The 14036-nt window shown below is 47.7% G+C and overlaps 1 protein-coding gene and 1 pseudogene across 1 annotated transcript; both read right to left on the minus strand.

The window, feature by feature from the left end:
- Positions 1 to 1995: 1995 nt before the first annotated feature.
- On the minus strand, positions 1996 to 4628 carry LOC125537982 (annotated as a pseudogene).
- Positions 4629 to 7896: 3268 nt separating this feature from the next.
- Positions 7897 to 10476, minus strand: LOC125539847 (beta-1,2-xylosyltransferease XAX1-like). The gene is made up of 3 exons (XM_048703370.1): positions 9999 to 10476; positions 9625 to 9897; positions 7897 to 9351 (listed from the first exon to the last, which is right to left on the minus strand). Exons 1-3 carry the CDS (start codon positions 10195 to 10197, stop codon positions 8144 to 8146), a joined length of 1680 nt encoding a protein of 559 aa, XP_048559327.1. The 5' UTR covers positions 10198 to 10476; the 3' UTR covers positions 7897 to 8143.
- Between the last annotated feature and the right edge of the window lie 3560 nt (positions 10477 to 14036).

Below are 14036 nucleotides of genomic sequence, written 5' to 3' on the forward strand. Positions count from 1 at the left end.
CCGGGATTAATGCCCTTACCGAGGCTTCGACCAAAGCCCTGTTTCTACTAGTGATAGTGGCGGTTGTTGCCATGTGAAGGTCCTCGGAGACAGAGTATATAGTAAGTACTTTGTTTTCCGTTTGTGATTGTTGGGGTTGATACCATTTTATGCATGTTCTGGTTCTCAACCTCCAAATGAGTGCCTTCCTTCTGTGCTTCCAATGGAGGCTACCAGCGGCAGGAACGCTATGAGTCAGCCTGGGCATTGCAGATGCAGAGGAGTTTTTCCGGGGGCAACCTGCTCGTTCAGGCCGCGCCGATGTCAACTACCTCGAGCCACTATGACTGTCCCCAACCACGCTCGTCCCCTAATAAGTCATGTGTTTCTCCTACCAGATCAAAAAAATTGGTCGATATTTTGGAGTATAGTTGCGTATCAGATCTGCTCATGATTGAAATTGTGGTCTCCTAAACATGTGATTTGTGAAATGTTTAGGAACGAATTGTTTGTGGATCTGCAAAGTACATTGTCACATGCAGATTTGGACATTCTACTTAATTCTTTGCAGAAACTTGTAGTTCATTCTTGGTGAAATTCACTGTATCCATCCCCTCAGGTTGGTATTGGATTTGCTATTCAATATTCATACCCTTTTTTATTGCGACATTTGTCAGATTTTTGTACTTGAGATGATTTGGTGCAAGGTCTAGAGGAGGATGGTCGAGCATGGCTAAATATTATTTGCAAGTAGAGAAGTTCTCGGGTCACACATTAAAGGAAGAGAGATAAGCTTTTTCTCTTCTTTGTATCAAGTAATTTAACTTTCCAGTCCACTATATATTATTGTGTATTGTACGCAATCTGAAATAACCCCTTTTACAAAAAAAACATACTTGTGCAGTTGCGTGAGATCTATTTGGATGTGCTAATTGATGAAAGATATGTAGAATTAGTAATAGCCTTTTGATGTGTGGTCAAATATGTGATAATGAGTGCAATGTTGCTTTAGATAGATTTTTCATGACTTCAACTTGTGCCTTCCATCTCCTTGATCATGTGAGTTCATATATCAGTTTTTAATTTCTGCAACTAAATTCTGATACTGAAGTTAGTATATGCTTGGAATCTTTTTTTTTTTGCGGTTAGTATATGCTTGGAATCACAGGGTAAACTGTGTGTATCTTTTCTTTCATGACAGTATATGCTTCTGAAGTATATCTTCATTTATCTTAATTAGTTTAGATACGTGGCGGGGGGAATTCTACCCCAAGCTCATTGTGTCAGATAGTCAACCAAACGCACCACATCATGGTCGGAGATGAGAATGATCCCTCAAAGTGAGCTGGAGACAATGCGGCAAATCAGATTTTGCTGCAGTATATGGTTTCTCGGCAGTTTTAGTTTCCCCTAAAAAATGATACCAGTTTGTTTATGTTGAATACTATTTCAGTGTTGCGAGCCAACAATTATAATTTAGGATGTTTAGTGCATATGGGTCCTGAGTAGCTGTATTTCAGTTTAAAGAATATGTGCTCCTGGCCACTTGCGAAACAAATATTGCAGTTTAACACTTTTGCCAAAAGAAAAGTCCTTCGCCAAAATACTACAGATCCTCTACAGGCTCGTTAATTTTTCCTTTGCCTAAATATACTACGGACCATTATACATACTGATTGTCCGATATCTTTTTAGGTGAGAAGATAGATGACATGAGGGCTCAAGAGCTAGTATTGTTGGTGCTAATGTGTTGAGCAAATAGCTAAAAGAAGGATACACTATGCTTGATAAACGAAAGCCCGTGTGTTTGATTGTTCTCAGTGTGTACCGATCAAATGTATGACATCATTTTGACTGCTGTCTCGCTACATTTTTTTCTTGTCCCCTAGCAGTGCACTCACACCTCCTTTTGTGATTCTGTAGCGTAGCACGGACATCTTACTAGTACAAAGTAAAATTTGAGATGTTCTTCAAAGGTAATAAAAATATTATGAAAATAAAAGTTTCATACATTTTTCGAGTAACTATTCTAAAAACAAATGTTTCAAATTATGGTACAATGTATGAGACACACTTTGTCATTGTCCTATAAAAGAAAAGTAAAAAAAAAACAAGTTAACCATATAAACCCAATCCCCACCCCTAGTTTAACTTCATAGTTCCAAGCAAGGTTCATACAAATTTACTTGTCATTGGTAATGGGAGAGTACAAAAATAAAGGCCAAGTTTTGAATTGTCAACAAAATATAAAGTTGGATGCAATTGTCCTCTCCTCCCACGTACTAATAAACGCTTGCTCTCCGTCATCCAGTAGTCAGTCTCTGCCCATGACCCTAGTGTGAGTGTCCAAAGAAGAGATGAAGGAAGATGAGACAACAAGCCACTGCAAACATAATGTGGTATAATAGGCATCAGAATGAGAACGCAAAGCATTTGGTAGTGATTATTCTCTCTTGCTCAATTGCTTCCTCTTGATGAATGCTACGCTTGGCACAGACCACACGGTTAATTCGCACCGGTTCCATGCTCTTGTCGTGCGTTTTCTTAATCTCGAACTTGACAGCGGTGATATATAGCTGATTCTTGGGGGGTCTATATCTAATCTGCAAACCTATATATACAAGAAAATTAGAGGTGATGGCACCTTTCATGAACCAATCACTGTGCATAATTGAGAGAAAGAGAGAGAGAGAGAGAGAGAGAGAGAGAGAGAGAGAGAGAGAGAGAGAGAGAGAGAGAGAGAGAGAGAGAGAGAGAGATTCACCTTGAACCACCCAAAACAAGATGGCGCCCGAGTTGACGTCTTTGCCAGCATAATCCAAACACATTCTTTCAACCTCCCAATCATTTTGAGTCTCCCATGAGAATGGCAAAAAGATTGAGATGCCGAGGTACACACAATGATCTTCACGGAGTAGTTCATAAGCAGCAAGCCCATTTCGAGTGCATGTGTAGATAAAACCGTCAATAAATACACATCTGCCATTTAGAAGGCCGTTTCTATGCATGTCCATTTGCAGGTATTTCCCCCATGGAGCCCAAGGCATGACAACATGCCACTGCTTGGCACGAAGGTCAAACTTAAGACAGGAACATGTGACAGTATCACAGACTATAAAAGAATCATCACCCACTGCCACATATCCCGACAACTTGACCTTCCTGTCAAGAACCTGAGACTGATCTGTGCGGCAGCGCACCCATGAGGTGGACCCAATAGGATGAACAAGGTGGGTCCTCCGGTAAACTTGGAGTTTCAGTAAGAGCAAGAGTTGCTGAGCCAACTTGGATAACCATAACAAAAGGATCAACATAGGAAGCAGAAACCGGCCACCGTGCAAGGTGATCGAAATTCTGAAATCTGGTGTCTAGATTAAGCTCATGTATGCCATCTTTTTGGAATGATGAGACAACATATAGTTTCGAGCCACTGCGAAAAAAGTGCCTCTCACCATCATCATCTCCAAACCGATCTCCATGTACAATGTAATGTGGTTTGAGAGGAGGGGTTGTTTTTATCTTTGGACTCAGATCCGTGAGAGTGGTTTTATAGATAAATGATTTTGAACCAGCTTGGCAGGTAATAAACAAGATTTCGTTGTCCATATGAGGCTTCACATAGGGAGGAGGAGGACCTCCTGGGAAATGATGCCTGCATGCAAGAAGCAAAATATGTGTCATGCACAAGACACTTAATTAATTGGAATGAAATATCTAAGCCAAGCTCAAGCTTGTGGATCAAGACCTGCAATGATCATGAAGCGGTACACCCTCTTCTTCGTGGGCTTGAGGCGGCAGCGCCTTGTCATCCTTATACTCTCTAAGTGATAGATTATATTAGTGGACAGAAGATTAATTTGTAAGCGAGGTGACCAAAATGAATGCATGGTTAAAGGTCAAAATGCATGCATGGATTCAGTGGACTTACTGGAGAAAGCAGAATTCAAATTCATCGAGGCGTTTCATGGGCAACAACATGTCGACCCGGCCAGTGCGGGAGGTAGACTGGTAGAGTGCAGGAGCTTGAGATGGGAGGGCTCAGGACCAAGGTGGAAGGTGGTGATAACGGCGTGTAGGTGGTCACGCCAGCATGAGAGCCCCACACAGATCCAGACACAGCACATGACCCCGCGGCCGAGATGGGTGAGGAAGCTATGCGCTGTGTTTCTTATAACATAAGTAAGGAAAGCTAATCTCCACAGGGGGGGATCCAGCTTCAGACCTGTCTCTTCATGCCTGGGCTTGAGCTTGTATGCGTAGATGACATTTTTGTGAGCCATGTAAACAGCATTGCTTTCTTGTGCATACACCCCACGGCCAAGGACGGGGACGTAGTACTTGTGGTCGGAGGTGTGGGCTACCTTGGTCCAGCCTGAGGCAGGGGCGGAGCAATTGAAGGTGAAGAAAAGGCGGTTTCCGAGGGAGAGCAGGATGAGCGTGCCCCCGGCCAGGGAGCACTGCGTAGCCCTGGAGGAGGTCGGGACCCCACATGGTGGGCGAGAAGTGCTTGAATTCGCAATTTTGGGTGAAGGGGCCGCCGACCCAAACAAACTTTTACTTAACACAATTTCCTCTACTAGATCTTTTTGTACTTGCACCATGGGAGCCCGTGCAACTGCCCAGCTCTCACCGGGTGTTGTCTCCGCCATTGCGATGGTTGGTGGCGCCGAGGCGGACTCAGACGGCGAGGGTGACGGGGGCGGAGATGCTGGTGGAGCGGGAGGCCTTGTCGGGGAGGACTCTGTCGTGCTACGGTTGGCCAACCAGTGGCCGGTGATGTGGGCCTACTTTGCCAGGATACTCTTCGTCATGCTCTACGGCTCAACGTGCTCCGTGTCGATCCGGCCACCGGATTTGGGAACAGGTTCCTCGACGCCGACCCCGTTGTCTCTGATAGCCCCGAGGCGTGTCTCCACGAACGATCTCTGCCTGCCTATACTGTAAGTAGCAATTTATTCAGAACTATTCCGAGGGGCGGCGTGTGACGACTCAGCGGATCCGGAGATGATGGAGATTAAAGCATGCAAGCGAGTTATTCAGTTGGCTTTGGAGACAAATACGCAGAAACTGCATCTGGAGTTGGACAATGCCGGCGTAGTGGCAATGCTGAATAACAAGGACCTGGACCTGTCAGCGGCAGCGGCGGGGCCGTGTATTGAAGAGATCAAGGGCTTGCTTGGAAGCTTTTCTGAAGTTAAAGTGATGTGGATTAGTAGGAGTGCAAATTTTGCGGCGGATAGGTTAGCTAAATACAGTGGTGGAGCTTGGTGTAGACCAACAGGGGCAATCCCCCCCCCCCCCCCCCCCCCCCCTTAATTTTTTTTTCGAGGAAACAGCAGGAGCTCTGCCTTTGCATTAAGAAGAAGAGAATTGACCAGTTTATAAGAAAAACTAGCCGAAAACCGATACAACGACACACACCAGCCTCGGGGCTGCGTACCTAACGAGCCGACTTCCCCGTCGCCCACACGACCAGAGTTGCCACCCCACCGCACGACCCGGAGCCGCCACTCCGGCTTACAAACCACTTAAACTCACACACGTCGGCCCCGAGACCGCACTCCACACGAGTCGACGACTCTGCCGTCCACGCGACCAGAACCGACACTCCACGGCACAGAGGTGCTCTCCGGAGCCGCCGCTCCGACTTTCCCGCCGGTCCCGAGGCCGCGCTCCACCTAAGCCGACGACGCTGCCGCCCATGCGACCAGATCCGACGCTCCACAACCTTGTTCTCCGAAGCCGCCGCTCCGACTTCCTCACCGGCCCCGAGGCCGCGCACACGCCTGGCCGACGATGAACCCGCAAAGCCACCCGAGCCACCGCGACCTGACGAAGGACCAGACCTCCAAGGCGTCGCCCCCAAGAGGGAAGCGACAAGTACATCGTCGACGCCCGCTCCGACCAAGGTCGAAACTTGGGTTTTCACCCGGAGAGCCCGAGACCGAGGCGACAATGGTGGTGAAGGGGCTCCACGACGACGCCTCCAAGGAGGGAACGACGTCCTAGGACGCCGTCGACGCCGGCAACGACCAAGGTCGAGCTAGGCTTTCGCCCGGAGCTCACCAAGTCCATCCTCACCACAGCCTGCCCAGCAAACCGTCTCCGGCAACATGCCGACCACCCTCGCCCAAGCCACGTGACCAAGCACGCAAAGCAGCACGCCGCCGCCAACCACCACCGGCTGCAGAAACCATTGCAGCCCACCACGCTCCACAAGCCGGGTCTGGAGGAAGTAGCGCTGCGAACAGCCCCCGGCAGGACCACCCGCACCATGCAGAGGCCACAACCCGGGGTGCCCAGCAGCCCAAACTGGCACCACGCCGGCCGGGGCACACCACAACACCTTCCCAGAGGGCCGGCTCTGCCAAACAGCTCCGCCAAGCCAGGGAGGCCGGAAGCTGCAGCTCCAGATCCACCCATGGCCGCCACGAGCCGCCGGCCCACCACCACGCGCGTCCGCCCTGCCGCCCGCGCGGCCCAGGACGGCTAGCGCCGCCGCATCCCGCTGACGGCCTGCGCCCTGCCGGATCCGGGCACGAAGCCCGCATCCGCCGTCAACCGGCACGCCGCCACGACTCCACCGCGAGGAGGAGGGGAGGACGACGCTGCCGCAGTCTGGGGCCGCCGCCCCAGCGCCCAGCGCCACCACGCAGCCAGAAGAGGCCAGGAGGCCAGATCCGCCCCGGCGCACGGCCCCGCGAAGCACGCCGAGCCGTCCAGGGCTGTCCAGCGCGCACGACAGAGCAAGGAGAGGCCCGCCGCCGCCGGCTGCCGCACGGGCTTTGCCCGGCGGTGACGCCCGACGGCGGCGAGGGGGGCGGGGGCTAAGTGGAGGGGGGCGGCGGCGCGCAAGGTTTCGCCCGAGTCGCCCCCGCCTGGAGAGCGACGCGAGTTGCTGACTACATGAAGATCTCTCTTCTTCTCTCTCATGTACCCCCCTGCTGGTGAACAGAGAGGGATGAATCCGGCCACCAGGGCAAAAGATCAGGGTGGATCCAAGCCATCACCGCCTCTCCTTTACTGCCCCCTCTTAATTTTTCCAACCATTGAAGAATATATGCTCAATTTTAGGCCTAACCAGTGTTTAAACTAGAAATTAGCCCCTCCTTCCCATTAACTTGCTCCCCTTGAGCTAATGGCCCCCTCTTGGATTATGCTCAAGCTCCACCGCTGGCTAAATAGGCTTGAGTTAAGAACTTAGCAAAGTTTGGTTTTCTTTTCCTCCTGAAGTTATTCTGGAGATTATTTCTGACGAAATTCCCTGCTACATTTAAGTAACATAGTGGCGGCATTGATCCTCAAAAAAAGTAGCAATTTATTCATTCACTCCACTCCGGTGCCTGCTGCTAAGAAGAAAAAAAACTTTCGTGCATGTTGTCTTCTCCAGATCACCAAAGAACATGGGGTAGCTCAATCGACGGTCGCGGTGTTTTTTTTAGAACGAAGGCTCGCGAAGACGGTCGCGGTGTGGGCCAGTGGAAGAAAAATAACAATGAACTGCTCAACAGAATGGCAAGTGAAATGAAGAGCAAAGAACAGAGTAGCATCCAAAATGGGCAGTATTACAAAACCAACCACCCCGGGCTGTTCCTGTTTTGTTCATATGACCTGGCGCTGTTGCTACTCATTTTGCAACTCTTGCAGCCTGTGGATGGCCGGAAGTGGAAGCCCCCGAAGTTGTCGAAGCGAAAGCGATTCGACCCACGAAGACACGAAGGAGGTGGGTGGTCTGACTGTCGGAGCCAATCCGCGTAATCCATCACCCGCAGGCAGCAAAGAGGGAAGGCGACGTCCATTTCCAGGTTTATAGCAAACAAAAACAGAATCATATTCTTGTGCGCTTTGAAATGATTTCCCTCTGGGTGGATGACTAGATTCATTAGTAAAGTGGCCTATTTCGAACTGCAGGTGAACTGAAGAACAAATGATGAGCATTCCTCTTGCGTGCAAGCGCACTATATATCCAACCAAAATGAGTATTACAAAACCAACCAACAAACCAATCTGATCATCACCCTTTCCAGCACTAGTTTTACAATGTTCCGCGTTTCTTCTTGTCGTCGTGTTTGCCTGTGTGTGTATGTGTATGTGATTGTGACGTGAGTGGTACACCTACCATCGCCAACCTGGGCTGGGGATGACAATGGAGCCGCCGCCGGCGCTACTCCTGCAGCTTGTCGATGGCCTGGAGGAGGAAGGGCCGGAACCTGGTGAGGTTCACCTTCACGTCCTGCTTCATGATGGTCTCGGCGAGCGCCTGCCACCCCTGCTTGTGCAGCGCCTTGGGGTCGCTGAACACCAGGTGCTCCCTCGGGTACTTGTCCTTGAGGCTCGTCTCCTCCTCGTCCACGTAGTACTCCACGTACCGGAGCTGCATCTCCCGCGCCGGCTGCCCGTAGAAGTTGGTCGCCATCCAGTCCATGTTGCCCCACGGCACGATCTGCACCACCACCGCCTGCGTCGGCAGGAAGATCTGGTTCGTCAGCCCGGCGCCGTGCACCGCCAGCAGCACGTCCGCGGCGTTCACCAGCGCCGCGAACGCCGCCACGTCCGCGCCCGCCTCCGCCACCGTCACGTTGAACCCCAGCTCCGTCGCCGCCGCCACCACCTCCTCCAGGTTCAGCAGCTTCCGCGTGCCCCCGCGGGAGATGATCAGCATCTGCGGCCGCATCCCGGGCGCCTCCCCGAGCGCCGACGGCCGGTCGCGCCGGAGCGCGTACGCGGAGCGGATGAACCGGTTGTAGTCCACCATGGTGTAGTTCCGCGGGTTGCGGGTCGGGTGGGGGGAGATGATGAGGTCCCGGTCGCGGTACAGGCCGAGGTACCCCGCCGCGAAGCAGTGCACGCCGGCGTCCGCGTCGAAGTTGATGGGGTCGTAGTTGGAGAGCCTGCGCAGCACCGGCGTGTACTTCTGCACCCACCACGGCTTGTAGTTGGTGATGAGCAGCTGCACCTCGCCCTTGAGGTGCGACGCCGTCAGGAACAGCGGGATCAGCGCGTCCGTGTTGTCGTGGAAGAAGTTGTCCGTGTAGCCGGCCACGGAGAACACCACCGCGGGGACGCGGTGCGTCTTCGTGCACTGGGGCGCGGCCGCGGCGGACGGGACGGACTTGACGGTCACCTCCACCACGGCGGGGAGGAGGAAGTCGTCCTTCCGGGCGTACGGCCGGAGCCGCTTCTCGCCGTTCTCGTCGAACCCGCCGCCGCCCGACGGGTTCACCAGGTACATGGTCTTCTGCTTGGGGCTGATCCGGATGTCGCCGGACAGCTCGCACACCGACGGCCGCGCGTAGGGGAACCCCTCGTCCTCCCCGTTCTCGTCGCAGCTCATCTTTGCTAATGCCGCACCCTCCCCGCCGCCCTCCGCAGCTGAATCCATTCATTCACCAAGAAACAGAGTCGCATTTTTAGAACTGAATTTAGAGCGCGGGCAGATCTCGGACATTTCCAACTAATCTCAAGCAAATTATTAACTGCGTCGACATCAAGTGGGCGACAGATGTTTGCCCAGATCGCAGAGTACAGAGCATTGATGTGTGCAAGAAGCTGCCTGCTGACCTGGGAGTGATGCCAGTTCTGTTCTGCTTTCCAATTAAGGTGCGAGGAGAAAGGAGGTGAGGAAAGGGGCAATAGATTCCTTACATGGATTTGGCACGGAGGTCGCCGCCGCCTCCGCCGCCTTCTCGGCTTCGTCCTCCTTTCTCGAGAGCACCTCCGGCACGCCGGGCTCCTGAGAGCCGGCCGACGCCGGGCCCTCCTCCGGGAAATCGACGGGATCCACGGCGTTGCCGTTCTCGCGGCCGATGAATGTGGTGTCCTCGGCCGGGATGGCATCCGTCGTCTCCGGGACGGACGACGACGACGACGACGCCGGCGGGGTGTTCTGTAGCAGGCCGGACGTGTTGGCCGTGCTAGCTGGACGCGGATTCAATTCAATAGCAGCAATTGTTAGATCAGGGAGCAAAGCCAAGCTTGGGGATCAATGGAATGTAATACAGAGTGAGTGGAGCACGCACCGAAGACGGGTGAGTAGATGGCGAAGAGCTTGGCGAGGGAGACGTAGGTGAGGAGCGCGAGGCAGCAGCCGGCGAGGAGGCCGGCGCCGAGCTTCTTGGGCTCGATCTTGGAGGCGAAGCCCCGGAGGCGCGTGGGCGGCCGCCTGTCGCCGGCGCCGCCCGGCAGCTTGGACGGCCGCGAGTACGCCGTCGAGTTCATCTCGGCCGGTCTAGCTCCCCCCCCTCCGCGGGACGCGTCGCGTCGGGGATCTACCGGCGCGTAAACAGCGGGGCACACGCGCGCGCGCAGAGAGAGGAGAGAGAGAGGGAGAGGGAGAGGGGCTGGACTGGCTCCGTGAGAGGGAAGATGAGGAGGCCGGGGTCAGTGGAGGAAAAGGCGGAAGCTTGGTGGCGGGCGCGGTCGTTGGTGGCGTCGGATTTGAGCTGGGTGGGGGGGGGGGGGTGTGGCTGGGTTGGGTGCGAGAAAGAGAAAGGGGATCTGCTCGGGGGCGTTGCGAGAGAGCCACGCTTGCGGCGGGGGAACGCCGGGCCTGTTGGGGATGAAGACGAGCTGGAGAGAGACGTGCGCACGCGTGCGCGCTACTCAAGACTCAAGAGTGAGCGTGTTTTTTATTTTTTTTTAGGCCAAACAGTGAGTGCATGTGCTCATTACTTTCTTCACTCGTACTACTGTCAAAGTCATACTCAGCTCATAAAAAGCTGAGTAGTTTAAAACTAAAACCACAACAATTATTTTGGAGCGAGGAGAGTGATATATATTTGTTATTATACATGTATAATACTCCCCCTCCGTTCCTAAATATAAGTCTTGTAAAGATTCCACTATGGACCACATATGGATATATATATATAGAGAGAAAGAGGGGTAAATTATGTGGGGTCCCAATATAGTAAGTCATATTTGACATAATGACCTTCCAAATTTTGTTTGCATGCACTACAACCATCAATGGTCGATAATTGCTTTCCAAAAAATTAATATACTGCTGGTTTCCTTATATGATTCCTTTCTAAACAAAAGGATACATATATACACTGTCATTTTTTAAGGTATCGGATATGAAAAAATATGTAATGTCATCCCAAAGGTTTGTATGTATATTAAGGATATTCTTATTCATTTTTCTAAAGTTTAGCTTTTCAAGTTATCTAGTATTTTTTTAACTTAAGGCTAGGTCACACTTTTAACGGCCAATATTTTTATACAAATTAAGGTGACCAAATAATATAAACTATGATCCTAATTGTTTTTTTACTTGTACATATACCCACGCAATAAAATATATTGCTTACTCTGGGTATATACATACACAAAAATTTAATGGATACGTACTAAATATTCTGGGTATATATATAAAAAAATATAATGCTTTACATACTAAATATTCTAGGTATATACCTACTGAAAAATTTAATGAGTGTGTAGAAAATAAACGAATCCGTACATATCTAATCTAATTGGTATGTACTATATGTCCTAGGTATATACATATGAAAACAATCTAATGTGTACGTATTAAATATTCTGAGTATGTTTACATACTAAATATTCTAGATATATACCTACTAAAAAATATAATGACTGTGTACCAAATAAATGAATCCGTATATACCTAATCTAGTTCGTATGTACTCCCTCCGTTCCTTGATATATGGTGTATAGATTTTTGAGAAAAAACCCGAAATATAAGGTGTATTGTGTTGCACCACACGTTTGGATATTTTTTTTAGAGATTTGATTACATTTCCTTATATTAGGCAACCTCCTCTATTTTCTCATGCCAATTAGTCAGGTGTAATCTTGCACAAAACTTGTGAAATTTTTCCTCCATGTGTGTTTTTAAATTTTCATGCCAAAAACTATACACCCTATATATAGGAACGGAGGGAGTACTATATAACCTGGGTATATACATAGGAAAACAATCTAATGCGTACGTACTAAATATTATGGGTATGATACACACGCATGATTTTCCCTACGTACATATACCCACGCAAGAAAATATATTGCGTAATTTGGATATATACATACACAAAAATCCAATTGAAAGGTTCTAAACATTCTAGGCGTATTCATACAAAAAAATATAATGTGTTACATACTAAATATTCTAGGTGTATACATACACAAAAAACATAATGCGTTACATACTAAATATTCTAGGTATATAGATACTAAAAAAAATCGAACGACTATGTACCAAATCAACGAATCCGTACACACCTAATCTAATTGGTACGTAATAAATATTCTGGATATATACATAGATAAAAATCTAATATGTACGTACCAAATATTCTGGGTATATATGAATAAAAATCTAACAGGTACGTACTAAATAAATGAATTCATACATGTATGAAATAAATATCCGTATACCTAATGTTTAGTATTTTTTCCTTCTAAAGATATGTTACCATGCATGGCGCGCTTAATGACATCCATTAAATGATAAACATCATAATTATTTCCAAATTTCCAAATCTAATTACTTCAGAATTGGCAGTTACTAATGGATTGACCGATTACCTTATATACCTATCACAATATCACGCATCTAAATGCAATCAAATGGTGAAAAGGCAAGGAGCCTGGGCACCTATGTGTCCCAAACTGCCATCATATATATGGGGCACATAGGTGCCCAGGCACCTTGATTGTTTTGAAAACCGTGGTATATTTAATTTGTTTCCTAACTATTCTTCATACAAGACTTTCCATGTTTACATTTTATTTTTGTTTTTTAAATATTAGACATGCAAGACTTGTCATATAATACATTGTATTAATGTTGATTTGTTTTGAACTGTCGCAGGTGTCTAATACGTGTATTTTTGTTTCCTAATAGGGGTATCTAACACCTACCAACGAAATTATATATATATATACGCAGATACCTATATATATTTAATAAATTTTTTTGGAACTATTACATTTTATTCGTATGTATGTTTCTAATATATATTCAATATATCATATGACTAATGTATGATACCCACGCTATAATATACCCTACGGTGATAAGAGTGAAACATACCTCCTATTTATTTACCCAATTTATCGTATACCCTAATGTCCAAATTGTACATATATACCCACGCTATTAGGTATATATTGGATATACCTATGGTATCTTATACCAAATGGATGTTCGTATGTCTGTTTCTAATGAATTAATTTCCAAGGTATATGGCATTTAAAAAAAATTAAGACCGGGTCATACCCATGGTCTCATATACCTAATATATTGTATACCTATTGTAAAAAAAACATTTCCACGGATGAGTACAACGTACCTTTTACTAATATATATATGAAAAATGTCTTCATACGCATTAATTTCTTATTTGTGTCTCTCCTATTTCTATTAATAGCTGTCAAATATGGAATGTTGCCATGCGTGGAATTCTCTTTCCTATTTGCTACTACTACATAATTATAGCCTTGCATGCTACTAATGGTTCATATTTATGGTAGTTATTCTGCCATAATTATTTCCAAATCAGTCAATTGTAATGTAATACATGAACACGCATCTAAATGCAATCGAGTGGTCGAAAGGCTAGGAGCCTGGGCACCTAGGTGTCCCAAACTGCCGTCCTATATATATATATATATATATATATATATATATATATATATATATATATATATATATATATATATGTATATATGCATTTTAGAGTATGATTCACTCATTTTTGCTTCGTATGTAGTCCATAATGAAATCTCTTCAAAGACTTATATTTAAAAACGGAGGGAGTATTCAATATATGTATCACATATAAGGTGGAATATTGCTCAGCATTGCAGTTAATTTCATCATTTAACTTATGGCCAAAAAATTATAGTGTATCCACTCTTTATTTGACTACTATCGTGTTTGCGTTTCAAATTATGAAGTTTGCACAAACAGAAAAGTTTCTAGAGTTTCCATAGCGTGTAAACAACAGCAGTGTGAATGTGTGATAGTGTGCGGGGACAAAACAAAAATACTGTCATGCGTTCACACATGTACGACTTCGAGCCCGTGG

This window comes from Triticum urartu, chromosome 2 (genome assembly GCF_003073215.2).
Source record: "Triticum urartu cultivar G1812 chromosome 2, Tu2.1, whole genome shotgun sequence".
Classification (NCBI taxonomy): Eukaryota; Viridiplantae; Streptophyta; class Magnoliopsida; order Poales; family Poaceae; genus Triticum; species Triticum urartu.

Bases quoted from the DNA above. Each gene is read 5' to 3' on its own strand.
- LOC125539847 (XM_048703370.1), bottom strand. From the start codon at position 10,197: ATGAACTCGACGGCGTACTCGCGGCCGTCCAAGCTGCCGGGCGGCGCC. The intron at 9,898-9,998 runs GTGCGTGCTCCA...ATCCGCGTCCAG, and splicing joins CATCTACTCACCCGTCTTCG to CTAGCACGGCCAACACGTCC. The intron at 9,352-9,624 runs GTAAGGAATCTA...GAATGGATTCAG, and splicing joins GACCTCCGTGCCAAATCCAT to CTGCGGAGGGCGGCGGGGAG.